At 39.8% G+C, this 16,730-nt stretch overlaps 1 protein-coding gene across 1 annotated transcript in view; it reads right to left on the reverse strand.

Moving 5' to 3' along the window:
• Window positions 1-16,705, reverse strand: part of ZNF454 (zinc finger protein 454) — a 49,413-nt gene extending 32,708 nt beyond the window's left edge. The window contains 2 exon segments of the mRNA XM_025040616.1: window positions 16,075-16,167; window positions 16,553-16,705. Coding sequence (XP_024896384.1) covers window positions 16,075-16,167; window positions 16,553-16,598 — 139 coding nt within the window. The 5' untranslated portion in view covers window positions 16,599-16,705.
• Window positions 16,706-16,730: the final 25 nt, after the last annotated feature.

Raw genomic sequence — 16,730 nt, forward strand, 5'->3', positions numbered from 1 at the left:
GTGGGGTCATTAGGTCATGCGGGTGGAGCCCTTGTGATGGGATTAGTGCACCTGCTTCCTCTCTGCTCTCTATCATGTGAGGGCACAGCAAGGCTGCTGTCTGTGAACCAGGATGAGGGTCCTCACCAAGAACCCTACCACGCTGGCACCCTGATCTCAGACTGCCAGCCTCCAGAACAGTGACAAATAAATATTTAATGTTTAAGCCACCTAGTCTATGGTATTCTCTTATACCAGCCTGAACTGACTAGTTAAAATTAATAGACTAAAGCTACATATTGTCAATATGAATGAATTAAATAATTCAAACAAAGTCCCAGAAAAATACATATAGCAAGAATCCATTAGATAAACTTTAAAAACAGACTAAAAGTAAATATATTGTTTAGCGGTTCATTTATGGATGGCAATACTATAAAGAAAAGCAAAGGAAGGAAATTACTACAAAAGTCGCATCCTAGGGAGAGGTAGGAATGTGTGGATGAGGAGGTGCACACAGCATGGTGAGGACACCAGTGATATTCTGTTTCTTACTCTGGGTTCTAGTGCTTGTGTGTTTAATTTCTTTCCTGTTCATTAGTCTTCATCATTATGAACTATAAAAAGAAGCAGTATGTCATAATGGTTAAGACAACAAGTCTGGAGCCACACTACCTGGCTCAAATTTGAGATCCACGACACTGTTAGCTGTGTGACTTTGGGCAGGTTACTTAACATATCTGTCCTCAAGTTTTCTCACCTGTTAAATGGTAATGATCTCACAGTGTTGATGTAAAAACAAAAATTAGTTAATATTTATAGTATTTACATTAGAATATGTAGGTTTTTGTTAAATAATGTGTATTTTACACATTATATATACCATTTCAAAAAACAAATGAGAACAAAATGTTTGCTATGTTGGAAAATATTAATCATTTTAAGTTGAAACACTATGTACTGCCAAAAGTTTAATAAGATTTGTTATATCTTCATGGAATTTAGAGACCTAATTTAAAAGTTAACGCTGAAGAGTTACTGCTTAAGAAAAATAGGCTAAAAATAGGTTACCCACATGTGACTCAAGAATTCAACAGGCCAGTACTCTATTCATGTACAGAGAAAGCAAAAGCACATTCTTAAATATGAAAATTCAGTAATTACAGTACTCCTAACCATTCCTGAAATATTACTTAAATATTCAATTTGAACAAAGGATTGGTCTAGGAATTCCAGAATGTTCACTATTAGGAATCTCTTAATATCATATTAATAGACCATGGAAAAAGGACATACGCTCAGCCTGATAAATGTTTCAAAAGTATTTGGTAAAATTCAACACTCAATCCTGATCCAAAACCAAAAATTTTAACACTGTACCAAGTATAAAAATAAAACACTAGAAGAATTCACATTAATAACAGAATCAAGGAAAAGATATTTATTATTACTGCTATTATTGTTCCAAAAGTATGAGTAATTAGACAATAGAGAGGGGAGGAAATTTTGTTTTTCTAATTATATAACTGCCTCTCTAGAAAACATAAAATTGTTAGGGTGGCTTTACTCGGAATGAGTGAAATACTGTGGGCTTAGAACTTGAGCACTAACGGTGAAAAACTAGCTCTTCCAGGCCTGGACAACACTTCAGATTGTGCCATTTTGCTATTTCATTGAATAAGGACCCTATAATGCACATGGCACTGTCTTTGGCCATAACAAGGGTTCGATGATTCTTAACTGTTATTATTACCATTATTATTTTGTGTTAAAAATTATATAGCTCTCTCTTCCTTTCCTTTTTTCCTAAACAGGACTTTCAAATGGTAACCTATACTCCCATATTGTCTTACAGTGCCTCGTTAACTTCTAGGATTTATATCGTTTGGTACTTGTCAGGATATGAACAAGAGTCCCCAGGACCAGGGGTCTGGGAAAGCACAGGTCTTTCAGTATTTATGGCTGGGACTGTCTGTAGTAGAAGCCTGCAGAGTATTGGGGTGGGTGTGGGGCTTGGGCAGGAGTCCCCATTCTTCTAGGACAAGTTGATTTCTTTCCTTTCGCTCATTACATTTCTTCCATCCCCAAATATTTAAGCTACTCTTTCCACTCAACCAGACTCCCTCAATAGTCACCTGATTGGACTTCCTACTTAAATCCCTGCTGCCCTACAATGCATCCTACATACAGAAGCCAGACTGACCTGGACATGATAAATCACTCATTCCATAAATGTATGTTGAACCTGCTCCAGGTTCTAAGGCTATAGCAATGAGTAAAACATATGTCTGCCCTTCAGGAACTTATATTTTAGTGAGAAGAAGAAAGGCAGTCAACATAAGTAAAATACTTAGTATTTAAGTGGTATACCTTATAGAAAAATTAAAGGGAATTAAACGGAAACAGGGAATTTAACAGGTGAGGAAAAAGGTTTGTAATTTTAAATAGAGTCTTCAGGAAAGGCCTCACTGAAAAAGTGCCATTGAAGCCAAGATTTTAGGGGCTAAGGAGGGAGTTCCAGGCCTGCAGGGAGAGCAGCCCAGATGGAAGGAATGGCCAGTGCTGCTGCCAAGGCATGCGCTGCCCTGTGCCACGATGAACGAACTTCCGCATTGCCTACATTTATTGTAGTCATGTAGGTCAGCTTTCCTAGTAACGGAAACAAGGACACGTGTCTATACTAAACACGAGTGAGACTCAAGTTAGCATGAAGGGAGACAGAGATTCCAATGGAATATAAATTCTGTGTGTATACATACATATGTATCTCTCTCACACACACACACACACACGATCACCCAGTACACCTCTAGAATGATACAAAATCACATATGAAACACAAACAATAGGTTTCCGTGTTGAGGGGTAGTTAAAGGTAGCTTCCTGGAGAGCTTTAAATGTTATAGACTCTCTACCTTCGTTTTTAGGCACACTCTTTGGTAACAGATTTCTAATACTTTATACATGTCCTTAACTTTTGTTTCTTTCATAACCAAACATCATCAACTGATTTAAGTCTAATGACCACTGATTAAAGGCTAATCACGAACTGCTTCCACATTACTAATAATTTCCATCTTTGTTTCAACATGAACACGTTTACTAGTGATAATACTGTCTCTAGAAATAGCAGTTCTAAATTTGTGTTTTCTACTCAGTTTTGATACAAGAGCAAAATCTAACAAAGCACTCAACAACTATACACATGAAAACTTTAGCACAGAGAAAGAAAACAATCATCTAAAAAGTATATTAAAAATAATGCGTTTTGCAATTGCAACAAAAAGAATAAAATACCTAGGAATAAATTTAATGAAACATGTGAAGGACCTATATAATGAAAACTACAAGACCCTATTAAAAGAAATTGAAGAAGATACAAAGAAATGGAAAGATATTTTGTGTTCTTGGATTGGAAGAATCAACATAGTTAAAATGACCATATTACCTAAAGCATCATGTAGATTTAATGCAAGCCCCATCAAAATCCCATTGGCATTTTTTAAAGAAATAGAACAAAAAATCATCAGATTTGTATAGAAGCACTAAAGACCCCAAATTGGCAAAGCCATTCTGAGAAAAAAGAACGAGGCTGGAGGCATCACTCTGCCCGACTTCAAACTGTACTACAAAGCGACAGTAATCAAAATGGCATGGTATTGGCAGCAAAAGAGACACACAGACCAGTGGAACAGAATCACGAGTCCAGAAGTAAACTCCTATTTATATCGGCAAATAATTTTTGACAAAAAAGCCTAAAACAAATAATGGAGAAAGGAAAGCCTTTTCAATTAATGGTGCTGGGAAAACTGGAAAGCCACCTGCAAAAGAATGAAACTAGACTGTTGTCTATTACCATACACCAAAATTAACTCAAAATGGATTAAGGACCTGAATATAAGAACTGAAACAATAAAATGCATAGAAGAAAACAGAGGAACTAAACTCAAGGACCTTGGACTTAAAGAGGATTTTATGAATTTGACCTCAAAAGCAAGGGAAGTAAAAGCAAAAATAAATGAATGGGACTACATCAAGCTAAAAAGCTTCTGCTCAGCAAAAGAAATAGTCAGCAAGGTAAAGAGACAGATCTGAATGGGAAAATATATTTGCAAAAAACACCTCCGATAAGGGCCTAATATCCAAAATATACAAAGAACTCATACAACTCAATAACAACAAAAAAACAAACGATCCTATCAAAAAATGGGCAGAGAACCTGAACAGGAACTTCTTCATAGAGGACATACAAATGGCCAACAAGTATATGAAAAGATACTCAACATCGCTAGCTATTAGGAAATGCAAATCAAAACCACAATGAGCTACCAAAAAATTATTTTATCTGAAAACATTTTTAAATAGTATAACTCAATAAGCAACATAGTACATGATAACAGGTTTGTTATTGTTTCTAATCTATTGAAAGTGAAGCAGTTGAACTTCATAAATTTATATTTGAGAAAAAAGTATGTATATAAAAGTTCTATTCAAAGAAAAATCAGTTATAGAAAGACTGCCTACTGATTCACTGAAGTTATGATGTGAACTCTAATAAAATGTAGACGTCAAATATGCAAATTTGAATTAAAAATCATAATATTTGTTCATGCATTCATATAATACCATTATTAAATAAAGCACTAAGATATGACATGTGTATATGGCAATGTCTATAAGGATTCAGTGTCGGGTACACTGTGTGTATATACTCTAAGCACTATATGTTACTACTCGCCAGTATGACATAGGAATAGTCAAACTAGGTCAGAGATTGACAAACTATTTCTATAAAGAACCTATAGACTAGTGATTACCAGAGGGTAAAGGCTCAGAAGGAGCGGGGAGGTAGACGGGGTAAAGGGAGTCAAATATAGAGGGGTAGGGGGAGGGTGAAGTGGGTAAAGAGGATCAAATATATGGTAGCTGAAGGAAACTGGACTTAGGGTGGTAAACACACAATAGAATATACAGATGTCCAATTACAATGTACACCTGAAAATTATATAATTGTATTAATCAATGTTACCCCAATAAACTTAATTTTTAAAAGTTGGAAAAAAGAAAAGTATATTAGGCCAGGATGTAGTAGTTCTATTTTTACTATACACATTAGGAAACAAGAAGTCAAAGCAAGGCGAAGAAAGAAAGTCATGATTTTTTTACAATTAGCAGTTAACTCAGATAAAAACAAACAAAACATGTGTTCCAATTCTGGCATGTGACTTCACCTCTCTGAGTCCATTTCTCTCACTGTGACAGCAGCTAACGATACGTACCCTGCGGGACTGATATGATGAGCACATCAGATGGTGACTGGGGAACTGCTGAGTGCAACACTCAAGAAATGCTTTGTCTTGATTTTGGACAGGACAATAAGACTAAACAGTAGCTCAATCTGGCAGCAACATGGAAGGAAATCTGGAAAGAACAGATGTGGAGTTCACACATTACCATGTTTTCTGTTTCCATGCTCTCCCCCAACTCTCCTCGGCCTTTTGTTTCTCCTTTTAGCAGATACTCTGTCCTGTACATACTCTCAGGTCTCTTTCTTGCTAAGAGATAAATCGGAGGTGCACTACCTCAGACTTCTTTCAGCTCTTGCCCTTTATTTCCCTTTGGAGTTAACCTGGTTGAAATAATAGTCTGTCTTTTCTGTTTACTCTTCTTGCCCAGCGCTTTTTCCTCAGCACCAAAGTGCCCTCCCCAGGTCAAAGGCCACTCTTTACCTCTTACCTTGCCCTGCTGCACTTGCCCTCCGCTTCTCCCTCTCCCTGCGGCCCAGCTCCCCTAAATTCTCTCCCCCTCCTCTGACCCCTCTTCCTGTCACCTGTGCTAGAACTTCTGTGGCTCCCATTGTTCTTGTCCTTTAGGGTTCCATCCTTGCTGTTTCCCCTGATATCCTTCACTCTTCCTGATAACAATACAGATTGATAGGAACGTCACACATGATTACAATGCTCAAATCTGTATTTTCATGTGATCTCTAAAAATGCTACTTGATGTCAATATTCACTAAATAAACATATATTAAACAGCTCCTCTAGCAGGCAATGTGCTAGGCAGGAAACACAAAGAAAAGTAAGCTCAATCGTGACAACTCCATGAGCCCACACACTAGTGGCTAGACAGACATTCAAAGAGACAAGGAAAACAGAGTGTGAAATGCAGTCAAGAACAAGTAAAGAATCTTTAGGATGCAGCCTGATGGAAAAGTCTGAAGACAAGTAGAAAAGTGGGAGAGGAAAACACAGTATCAAGAATACACGTGTTTGCCTCTGCTGCTTCCAGAAAACCCATCGGAATGACAGTGGGATAATGAAAAAGGGATCTATAAACCCACTAAGATAATCTGGGGAACAAGGGGGAAAATGCAGCATACATAGACCCCTCCAAAAAACACAAAATAATTTAAATATCCTCATACAGACAAGAGAAGTTCATGCATACATTAAAATAGCTATTAAAGAAGGAACACGCAGAGAATGAGAAGGCTCATAGAAAAAATATATGGCAGCTGAAATAAATTTTTTCAAGGAAGGACTGAAAGACAAAGTTTAAGAAAATCTTCACATCTCCTCACACTCTCCCCTTCAAACAATGCCACGCAACCCCTGCAGGTCTTTGCTCTGCTGTTCCCTGTGTCCAGTGTCCCCTACAGGGCCCTTCACATTGAGAAGCCACTCAACAGTCATCTCAGAGGTAAGGCCCACCCTACAGCCCCTATAAAACAACACTGTCAGCTCTCCTAGTTCCCGGGCACTGCTTTGTTTTCCATATAGCATTGTGATTCTGTTGCAGCAGTCCACAATCTTTTTGGCACTAGGTACCGGCACTCCTATGAGAATCTAATGCCTGTTGATCTGAGGTGGAGCTGAGGTGGTGATGCTAGCGCTGGGGAGAGGCTGCAAATACAGATGAAGTTTTGCTCGTTCACCTGCTGCTCACCTCCTGCTGTGTGGTCCAGTTCCTAACAGGCCACAGACTAGTACCGGTCTGCAGCCCGGGGGTTGGGGACCCCTGCACTGAATACTCATTCCCTCCCTTCATCCTTCCTTTCCTGTCCCTGTCTTCTTTCTTTATTAATTTACTGTCTCCCTCACTAAACTATAAACTCCAAGTGGAAACTGCCTATTTTGCTTGCTGTATTTCTAGTGCTAGGAACAGGGCCTAGTGCTCAAAAACATCTGTTGAATAAATAAGTTATTTACATAAAAATAAATACAAATAGCAATAGCAATCAAATCAACAAAAGTCTGTAATAAAGGCAATTAAATCTCTAAGGGATCATTTTATATATAATTAGCATTAAAAAACATAATAGCCAAAGTTGTTCAATATGTAGCAACAGGTATACAAATGTGTGTATCCTTTGACCCAGTGATTCTTCTAGAATCCTGTTTTTTTAGAAAGCTTACTGGAAACCAGCAGTGATATTCATTAGACTACTTTTTTCCTATCAATGTGATTTTACTGACCTCTTTTATTGCATTGTATTTAGATAGCTGTACACTACGCAGAGATCAAAAATTACTTGCCTATCATAATTTTAAAAATGTGATCAACACTTTCATACTGAGTAGAGAAGATGTAAGGCTGTAAAATACATTTTTTTCAAAGAGAAGTCAGTAATAATATCTAAAAGAACAATTTCAGTTGTGAGAGGGAATAATATCACAGATAATAAAGATTAAGGAGTGCTGAATGTTTAAAGGAGAATGGGATTGAACAGGTGGTTGGTGCAGACGAAAAATTTAGGAGCGAGAAAAGAAAGAAATATATAAAATATAAGGTTACTAATATCAATAACAAGGCCAAAGTCAGTTTCATTTGTTTTTAAATGAAGGCCTATACAACACCTATACAAAATAGAGGAAGAGAAATGTTAGCTTCCTTTAAAACAGCTGACAAATGTTTAAATGAAAAAGTGACAGGAAGTTATGGATATAGGTTATGGCTGAGAAGAAAGACTCATGAGTAACGAGAATGAAGAAGAGCGAGAGAGAGAAACATGGATTCGGAGTTCAGATGAAGACAGAAGGGGAAATGACTGCTAACATTTACTGAATGTTCAGTACATTCCAGGCAATCAATGTGTGATACAAACGTAGTGACTCGTTTAACCCACATAACGTGTGACCAAGGTAAGGACGCAGGTGAGACCTAAGAAGGATAAGTGGGTGGCATCAGTGATGCAGAGGAAAACACACATCAACAGGCAGATCCCGCCAAGGGACCCAGGGATCTCTGAAGTGATTTCTTCCCAAGGTGACGCACTCATGTAGCAAGTCTTTGCAGTCTGATACTTCACCTGGAGAGATGCACCCTGGAAGCTCTTTTGTCACCTGGCTCAGTTCTTCTCGTTCCCACTGAGAAATCACATTTGGTTTGGAAAGCTGATGCCTGCTCAGGGGGAAAGACACTAAATTTGGGTTCTGAACTGAGTGTTAAAAGCCACTTCCCACACAGGTCCTTATCCATAACATCCCCTCTGGGCTTCTGAAACAAACAAACAAATGTGGCTTCTGAAATTTCCCATTTTTCAGTTCTCTACAGAAAAACCTTTCACCTGCACAGAGAGGACACCCAGCAACTACCCTAAAACAACACCTGATAGTATCAGGATTTCAAATCCAAGTTCATAACTTTGGAGGCTGTACAAGATGTCAGAAGGTGGGGAAAGATGAGTGACAAGGAGAAGTCCTTACCCAGCGAAACCAAGTCCTGTAGTTCTCCAGCATTGTGTCCCCGTACAACTTCCTGGGAACAGCGTCTAAATGAATCCACGGTTTGCAAGTGAAATCCAGACACATCCTTGAATGTCTCTGACTCCTGAAACTATAAATTCCTGCTCAACAAAGGATTATGCCAATAAAATCCTGTGAGGGACATGAACAAACAAGCAGCATTAGAGGAACAGGATAAAGAGATCTGTGAGAAAAATGTGTCATCCTCCAAAAGAAACTAAACAGCTGCAACAAAAATGGATATTATCACAAGCTAATAAGAGACAGAGATAACAGAAAGTACTCTGGCATATAAGGACAAGGAGTGTCGATGCAAGGGAGGGATGAGTACAGCACGGAAGGCTGCTCTGACCGCTAGTGAGGGAGGGGGCCCGCACTGAACAGCACAAGATGACAGGACACATGACACCGGCACTGCGTGGCAGAGCCTGACGGCAGTTATTGGTCACATACCCCTAAGAGCCCGGGAAACCTGAACCTGCAGGAGCTGTGGGAGGCAGGCTCTGTGATGACAAGAGGGTGCAGTGGTTCTTGGTTACCACCGGAAGACATGATTGGCCTGTCTGAATAATTCCATGGGTTCGGAGGGAGATAAAATATGTCAGCTTGAGGACTAAAAAGGTGAACTGGTGGGGAACCAGCTGGGTAGGACCTTTCCCTCTGGACGGGGGCATGTCTGGGGAGCAGGGGAACTCACCCTAGGAATTGGGGGCCCCATGAGGCTCAAAGCTGCCAAGGCAGCACACGGAGCTGCAGGCCTTACCATCCAGTGGGAATCCCGTTACCAGGGGAAAAGCACGTGCAAACAAGACAAATCTAAAATGTGGCTGGTCTGTGAGGGAACCAATAAAACATCCAGCTTGCTGTGAATGGCATTTGAGACTTATAGAGCCACTTCCGCCTTGTTCTGTAGCCCTTAGACTAGGAAGTAAAACACAAGAAACACAATGTCTATTTAACCAGTGTGATGGTTAATTTTATGTCCACTTGACTAGGCTAAGTGAGCCCACCTGGAGTAAAGTGTTATTTGTGGGTGTTTCTGCACGGGAGTGCCATTTGAATGGGTAGACTGAGTAAAAGAGATCACCCTCCCCAGTGAGCTGGGCACCATGCCACCTGCTGAGGGCCCAAACAGGACAAAAGCAGGGGAAGGGTGAACACGCTCTCTGCCTGAGCTGGAACAGCCACATTCTCCTGCCCTCAGACGTCGCTGCTCCTGGTTCTGGTGCCTTCAGACATGGACCAGGACAGACCCTATCAGTCCCCGGATCTCAGGCCCTGGGCTTGCAGTAACCTGCTGCACTGGCTTTCCTGGGCCTGCAGGTGGCAGATCGTGGGAGCTGCTCAGCCTCCATAATTGCATGAGCCTATCCTTCACAATCTCTCCTATCTATCCACACATATGCTGCTAGTTCTATTTCTCTGGAGAACCCTGACTAATACAAGGAGCGAGCACTAACTGAGTGGTGGTCACCATAAATGACAATTCATGTTTGTACTGAGTTCTGCCCTAAAAGGAAAGTCACACGCCTCACCCCATTTAATCCATGTGATAACCTGCTGGACTGAGAGCTCTAAAGTCATCATTTTATAGATGAGGAATCTGAGGCTCCGAAAGGTTAAATAACCTCTCCAAGACCACACAGCTGGGATTTGAACCACCCAAGTCCCAATGCTGTTAGAAGAAGGCCAAGAAGAGGACACCAGCATCCTGGCAAGCAGGAGGGTGAGCGCAAGATGGCTGGGGTTGGGGGCACGGAGATTTGGGGCTGACAGACTGGGAAAGAGAGTTTCAAAGACAAGGGAATGGTGAGCACTCTCAGAAGCTGGTGTGGGTCAAGAGAATGAGGACTGAAAAGAGAACTACTGATTCGAAAATTAGCAAATTTCAGCAGTGAGGAAGGGAGAAGTCATCCTGCAGTGGATAAAAGAATAAATGGGAGGGATCAGAGGCAGCTAGATGGAGCTACTTCAAACTTTTTGTGAAAAAGATGAGAAATAGGATTATGGAAAGAAGTAAGGAATAGGTAATAGAAATAAAGTAATGGAAAAGATTTTCATTTAGAGACAGAGAATACAGTAATATGTAAATAGGCAGAGGAGAGAGAATTAGTCTATTTTACATCCTACTGGCTATAAATGCCAGAAAAGTGTCAATATTGAGGCACGAACTTCATTCTTACTTTCTACCTCATTATTTGCTACTAATATTTATCTAAGCAATACATCAAAATAACAAAAACTTGTTAAAAATCACAATTATCAAGAAAAGTAAAGGTAGCTACTAGTAGGATATAAATACATAGCAGAATTCCCATTTTATGAAAGGAAAAAAGGAACCAAGAAAAATCATTAGTTTAACAAATGCAAAGAAAGGAGACAAAAGTGATAAGAAGAAAATAAAATGGAATAAGCACTGCTAAGAGTAACTTAAAATGGAGTTGGAGGCCACTGAGGGGCCTGTGCACGGCTCATGTCTGTTCTTGGAGCTGTGGTTAAGTTGCTGAGCTGCTGCTACACTCAGCACAAGGCCGACCACACACATCCTGGATCCATGATTGCTGCAGGAACATGTGGTCTCATCATGGTGACCAGATCTGTATTCTTCACCTTGAAAGGAACTGACCTATTTCCACAACCAGCACACTCCACTTACGTAATGGGCCTAACCAATCCCAACTGACCCAGCCGACATCATTTACCTACATCAGGGGTCCCCAACCCCTGGGTCGTGCACAGACCAGTACCATCTGTGGCCTGTTAGGAACCGGGCCACATAACAGGAGGTAAGCGGTGGGCGAGCAATTAAAGCTTCATCTGTATTTCAGCCGCTCCCTAGCACCAGCATCACTGCCTCAGCTCCACCTCAGATCATCAGGCATCAGATTCTCATAAGAGCACTGGTCCCTGGTGCCAAAAGGGTTGGGGATCGCTCATCTACACGGAGGACCTTAATGAGAACGGCTCCTCTGGTTTTGCCCTTCATAAACCCTCCCTTTCTTGGTTCCCTTCAATGCATAGTCTAGATTGCTCCCTGAATGTGTGCCCTGGATTGCAATCCCTCCTTTGCTCAAATAAATGCCTTCTATTTTTTATTACAGCCTAAGCTTTTTGTTGTTAAGAAAATGGAACAAGAAAGCATAATAACCATAGATCATTAAATAACCAGAAAAAGACCTAATACATGTATAACAATTAACATAAATGGGTTAACTTTATTAAAAGACAAAAACTCTAAAATTGGTTTAAAATCCAGTTATGTGGCACAAATAAGAAATGTATCTAAAACATAAACCAAAGTTTAAAAAACAGGATAGAGAAAAGATATAGCAGGCAATTGCAAATGAGAAGAAAGCAGGGAGAAGAGCAGAGAAACATCAGACTGGGTAAAATGTATGTGGAAACAAAACATACACCCCTTCTTTATGAAAGAAGATACAGATCAGAAATATGACATTCTCCTTCCAAAAATTAATCCGTGTTTTTTTTTTTTCCAACAAATTGCCTTGATAGTATATTGGGCAAAATTAAAAGTCCAAATTCAGGATCGAACGGGCCACATGCTGGTCCCCATGGATTCTCGTCCCCTTCCATATAGAGCCCTTGTGAGAGCCCTAAGTTTGTCTTTTATCATGGGATGTGCTGTGGATCCCTCTGCTGGCTGCGAGCTTGTGAGGCACTGAGCGTTATCAGTACAGAATAGCATTTTAAAAGGCTAAGGTAAAACTTAAGGTAAAACTTAAGGATATCGCTGTAAAATGTATTTGTTGTTAATCCCTTAAGCCGTTTTTCTCCCCTTCCCACTGAGAACAGGCCTTTTTCTCCCCAGCACCAGAGTGAGCACAGGTAACTCAGGCTGCTGGGAAAAAGCAGCCGCATGAGTTATCTCATTCATGAAGGGGTTTTCTTAAACCTAAAATACGGGTCTTTTGATACTGTTATTCTTTGAAAAGGTGAGATAGCCAATGAAATAAATAGGAATATTTTAAATGATGAAAGTATAATTTATAAAGATAAGATCATGATGAAGTTTAAGACACCACAGCAGCAAAATATCTTCAGATAGAATTCTTAGTAATCTGATTTTTGTTTTTTTATAAAATCACAATCACGGTTAAATCACAATCACAACTGCAATAAAAATAAATAAATAAAACCACAGAATACACCTAATAGGAAAATGCAAGATTCTCATGATCAAAGTTAACAAAAGCCATAATGAAATCTGAATAAAATGAAGGGTAACTTTCTTACTCACAGGAAGAATAAAAATGGTAGAGAGGGCGGTATTCCTCAAACTGATACAGATTTAACAGACTTCAAATCAGAATCGCATGGTTTTCTTTTTAATTGTTACTGTTGGAACTTGATAAAGTCAATAAAATTTGATAGTTAATAAAATTCAACTATAAGGATAAATGTATAAAAACAGTACAGTTACCAAAATTTTGAAAAGAAAATCAAGGGGAGTATTTGCTTTATGAAATAACAAAATAAATTCTGAACAACAAACAGTATAGTGACACTACAGCAGAAATGGGTGCCACTCCGGCTCCACCTGGCGACCACGCTACCCCCTGCCCCGCTGCCATGTGGCCATCGCAGCACTCAGCAGTGTCTTCAGTAACGTTTCCTCTACACTGCTGTCCTCCCTCCCCTGTTCCAGAAGATAAGATGGAGAAGAGAGAGACCTTACCTGTCTCATTCTCTGCTGTCTCCCAAGCATCCAGAACACACTTTAGCACCCGGTAGGCAGGTGCTAAATATCTGTTCAATGAATGGATGGGCGATGAAACGCCTCAAGACACTATGTAGAAGAAAGTTAAATTCCAACCTCACATTATACACCAGAAATTCCAGACAGCTAGGATGTAAATTTAAAAGGATAAAACTAGTAGAAAATGTAGAAAAATATTTATATATAATCTTAGGGTACAGAAAGAATCTCACAGCATGATTCTAAAACCAAACAAAGGAAAAGTTAACTGAATAAAACTTCAAAACGTATTTGTAGCAGATGTTATACACAAACTGAAAAGGAAAATGACAGGGAATAATATTGGCAATTTATGGCAAAGGATTAATATCCACATTATATAAAAGGCTTCTTTTATATATAAACAACCCAATATAAAAGTGGGTAAAAGATGTAAGAAAGGTATTTAAAAAGGCTAGAAGAATGTACATTCATACTTATTTTTGAGGATTTGAGACCGGGGAGTATATCTTATAGCCTTAAATGTTTTTGATAACTATATGCCCAATATTTATATGCAGAAAAAGAAGATAAAATTTAGAGGCAAATACAAGTCATAGTCACATCACTGGCCAACACAGGAAAGATGAAAATAAGAGGAAAGATGAAAAAAAGAAACAGCTCTAACGCTGCACTGACGTGTCCCAAATCAATCACCATACTCTTCAAAACATCATCAACGACAAAGCTGCGAAACTGTTCCAGACTAGGGGAGACTCAGGAGACATGACAGCTAAATGTCAGTTGTGATACGGATTAGATCCTGTCCAGATAAAGGACATTTGTGGCAAAATATGACTAAGATTTGTAATTTGGTACAGTATCGATGTAAGTTTCATCATTTTGATAACTGTATTTTGGTTTGTAGAACCAGGGCCTGGTTTTTAGGCTACATATACTGAAATATGCAGAAATTAAATCAGTGGTTGCTGGGGACGGGGAACCTGGACGAAAGAGGATGAGGACAACTTCTGGTGATGAAAATGTCCTATAGCTTTGCCGGGGTGGTGGTTATGTTGGTGCATAAATTTGCCAAAACTCAATAAATTATAAACTTAAAGTGGGTTATTTTATGTAAATTTTACCTTAAAAGAAGCTGATTTTACAACTTAACACTTTTTTCACTAAATAAAATAAAATCAAGGTCACTGACAGCCAAACCACAACCTCCATCAATCAAAATCTTATAACTTCTCCCCTTTAAACCTTCCCCTCTTCTAGAAACTCCCTTCCTCTAATAACTATTCTTGTGACTTATGCTGCCTTTTATAACTGAGCCTGACAATATCGAGGAGAGAAAGTAGTACACAAAGAAATCGCCAACAGTTAATTCTTGTCTTCATGAAGCCTCCTTAAAACTGGCACCTTTGATAAACAAACAAGTGACATATTTAAGAGAAGCCTAACACATGATCTAATGAATAGAGAACACACCACGAGCCCTTCGGGACTGCAGACAAGGTTAAGTAAGCCTAACCCGACAAAGAAAAATGTAAGGCAAAACATAACTTGAGGTCTCCTGCACCAAGTCTCCCTGATACCTATTTCCTTCTCCAGAGAAGGACCAATTCCAGCTTCTAGTAAAAACAAGCAGGTTCCATTTTAAAGCAATTGGGGCCAAAAAAACCCTAGATTCCTCATTCAGTATTTTCGCTTCGTGATGTCCTCTAGCTGATGGCCACTGCTTCTTCCTAGAAAAACTCTGCTCATGCCAACCTCCCAAATTCTTCCAACTCCTCCTCCACCCCAATACCTGCCACTTCACCAAACAAACTCCTCCTTCCTGGCACCTGACCCCACACTTTGTATCTGATTCCCTCTCACTACCAGTCAATGCTACTAAACTCTACATCCCAAGCTCTTGGCTGGCATCATGCCTTCAACCTCCCAAGAACAATGCTGGGCAAGTTTTACTTACACCATGTCATTTGCACTTTCCAACAAACCTATGAAGTAGGTATTATTAAATGAAATAAGCCATGTGAAATTCTTAGTGTCAAGGATGTGGCAAACGCTCAGTTCCTCTTGTTATTTCTGTCATCAGCCTGAGGGACTGATGCTTCAGGGAGGTCCAGTCACTTGGCCAAGGCAACGCAGCTCTTAAATGGTAAAGTTGGGGTTTTAACTTGGGGACACCTTGAATCCATTTCAGCATCCCCTCCCGTAATCCCTACTCAGCCCTGCTTCCCCTGGCTGCCCCGCTGATCTTCCCCTTCTCCAGGTCTTGGAACACTGACACTCTGGGCACCTAACGTACCTGTTCTTATTATCAGACTCACGTGCAGTCATCATAACAGCATCTTGTAGAGATGTGACCTTTTCTGCTGCCCTAGAGTCCACAGCCCTGTAAGCACCAGGACCATCTCCACATGATTGTTTTTCCTTTTCTGACCCTTGAACAGCACCAGGAGCTGAATGAGGAAGTGGCCACTGAGAATAGAGCTGAGGGACACTGAGGGGAGCTTTGTGGAAAATAGCCGATATTCAGAGATCTCAAGAGCCCTGTCCTCTTCAGTGAAACCCACACATAATATCAGAGTACAGAGTGAGCGACGAGTTTGAGATTGAAAAATGAGTGGAAAATGAGCTCACCTGAGCTCCCAATGGCAGAGGCCCAGCAGCCATTGCCTGCTCCTTCCTTCCTGTGGAGTTCTTCCCGGGGGTGGGCAGGAAGAAGAGGCAGAGCTGAGAGAAAGAAAGAAGCCATGAGAAAAGCAACTACAGCAACAACAAAAAAACAAATTCCTATGGATAAACCAAATAAGAAGGGTACAGTATCTACATGAAGAAACTCTGATTTTTATTTATGAAGTTTATTTTAGTAAGTTTATTTAGATATGTAAAGAAAGATGAACAGAGAGACATACCATATTCCTGGATAGGCTGTCACAATAACATCCTAAATTCTCACTTCTTTGAAATGAACTTATAAACTTAACACATTCCCAAGTTATACCAAAGTAATATTTTAAAGTTAATTACAGAAAAGATGGTTTTTTAAAGTTAATTGTGTTGTATAACAGCCAGGAAATTTTTGAAAGGGACTAGAGATGAGCAAAAACGTGCTCACCAACTGTTATGAAGCTATGATGGTGAAGCATGAAGGGCAGAATCATGCATTCACCAGATATACTGTTGACACCTCCTGTGTACCAGGCATCAATCCTGTGGGTGGGAGTGAACACAGCTGCAAACAAAACAGATAAACTCTCTCCTCTCACGGGTGTTCTATTCTAACAGGGGAAAGA

Source organism: Pteropus alecto, unplaced genomic scaffold (assembly GCF_000325575.1).
Source record: "Pteropus alecto unplaced genomic scaffold, ASM32557v1 scaffold78, whole genome shotgun sequence".
NCBI classification, from domain to species: domain Eukaryota; kingdom Metazoa; phylum Chordata; class Mammalia; order Chiroptera; family Pteropodidae; genus Pteropus; species Pteropus alecto.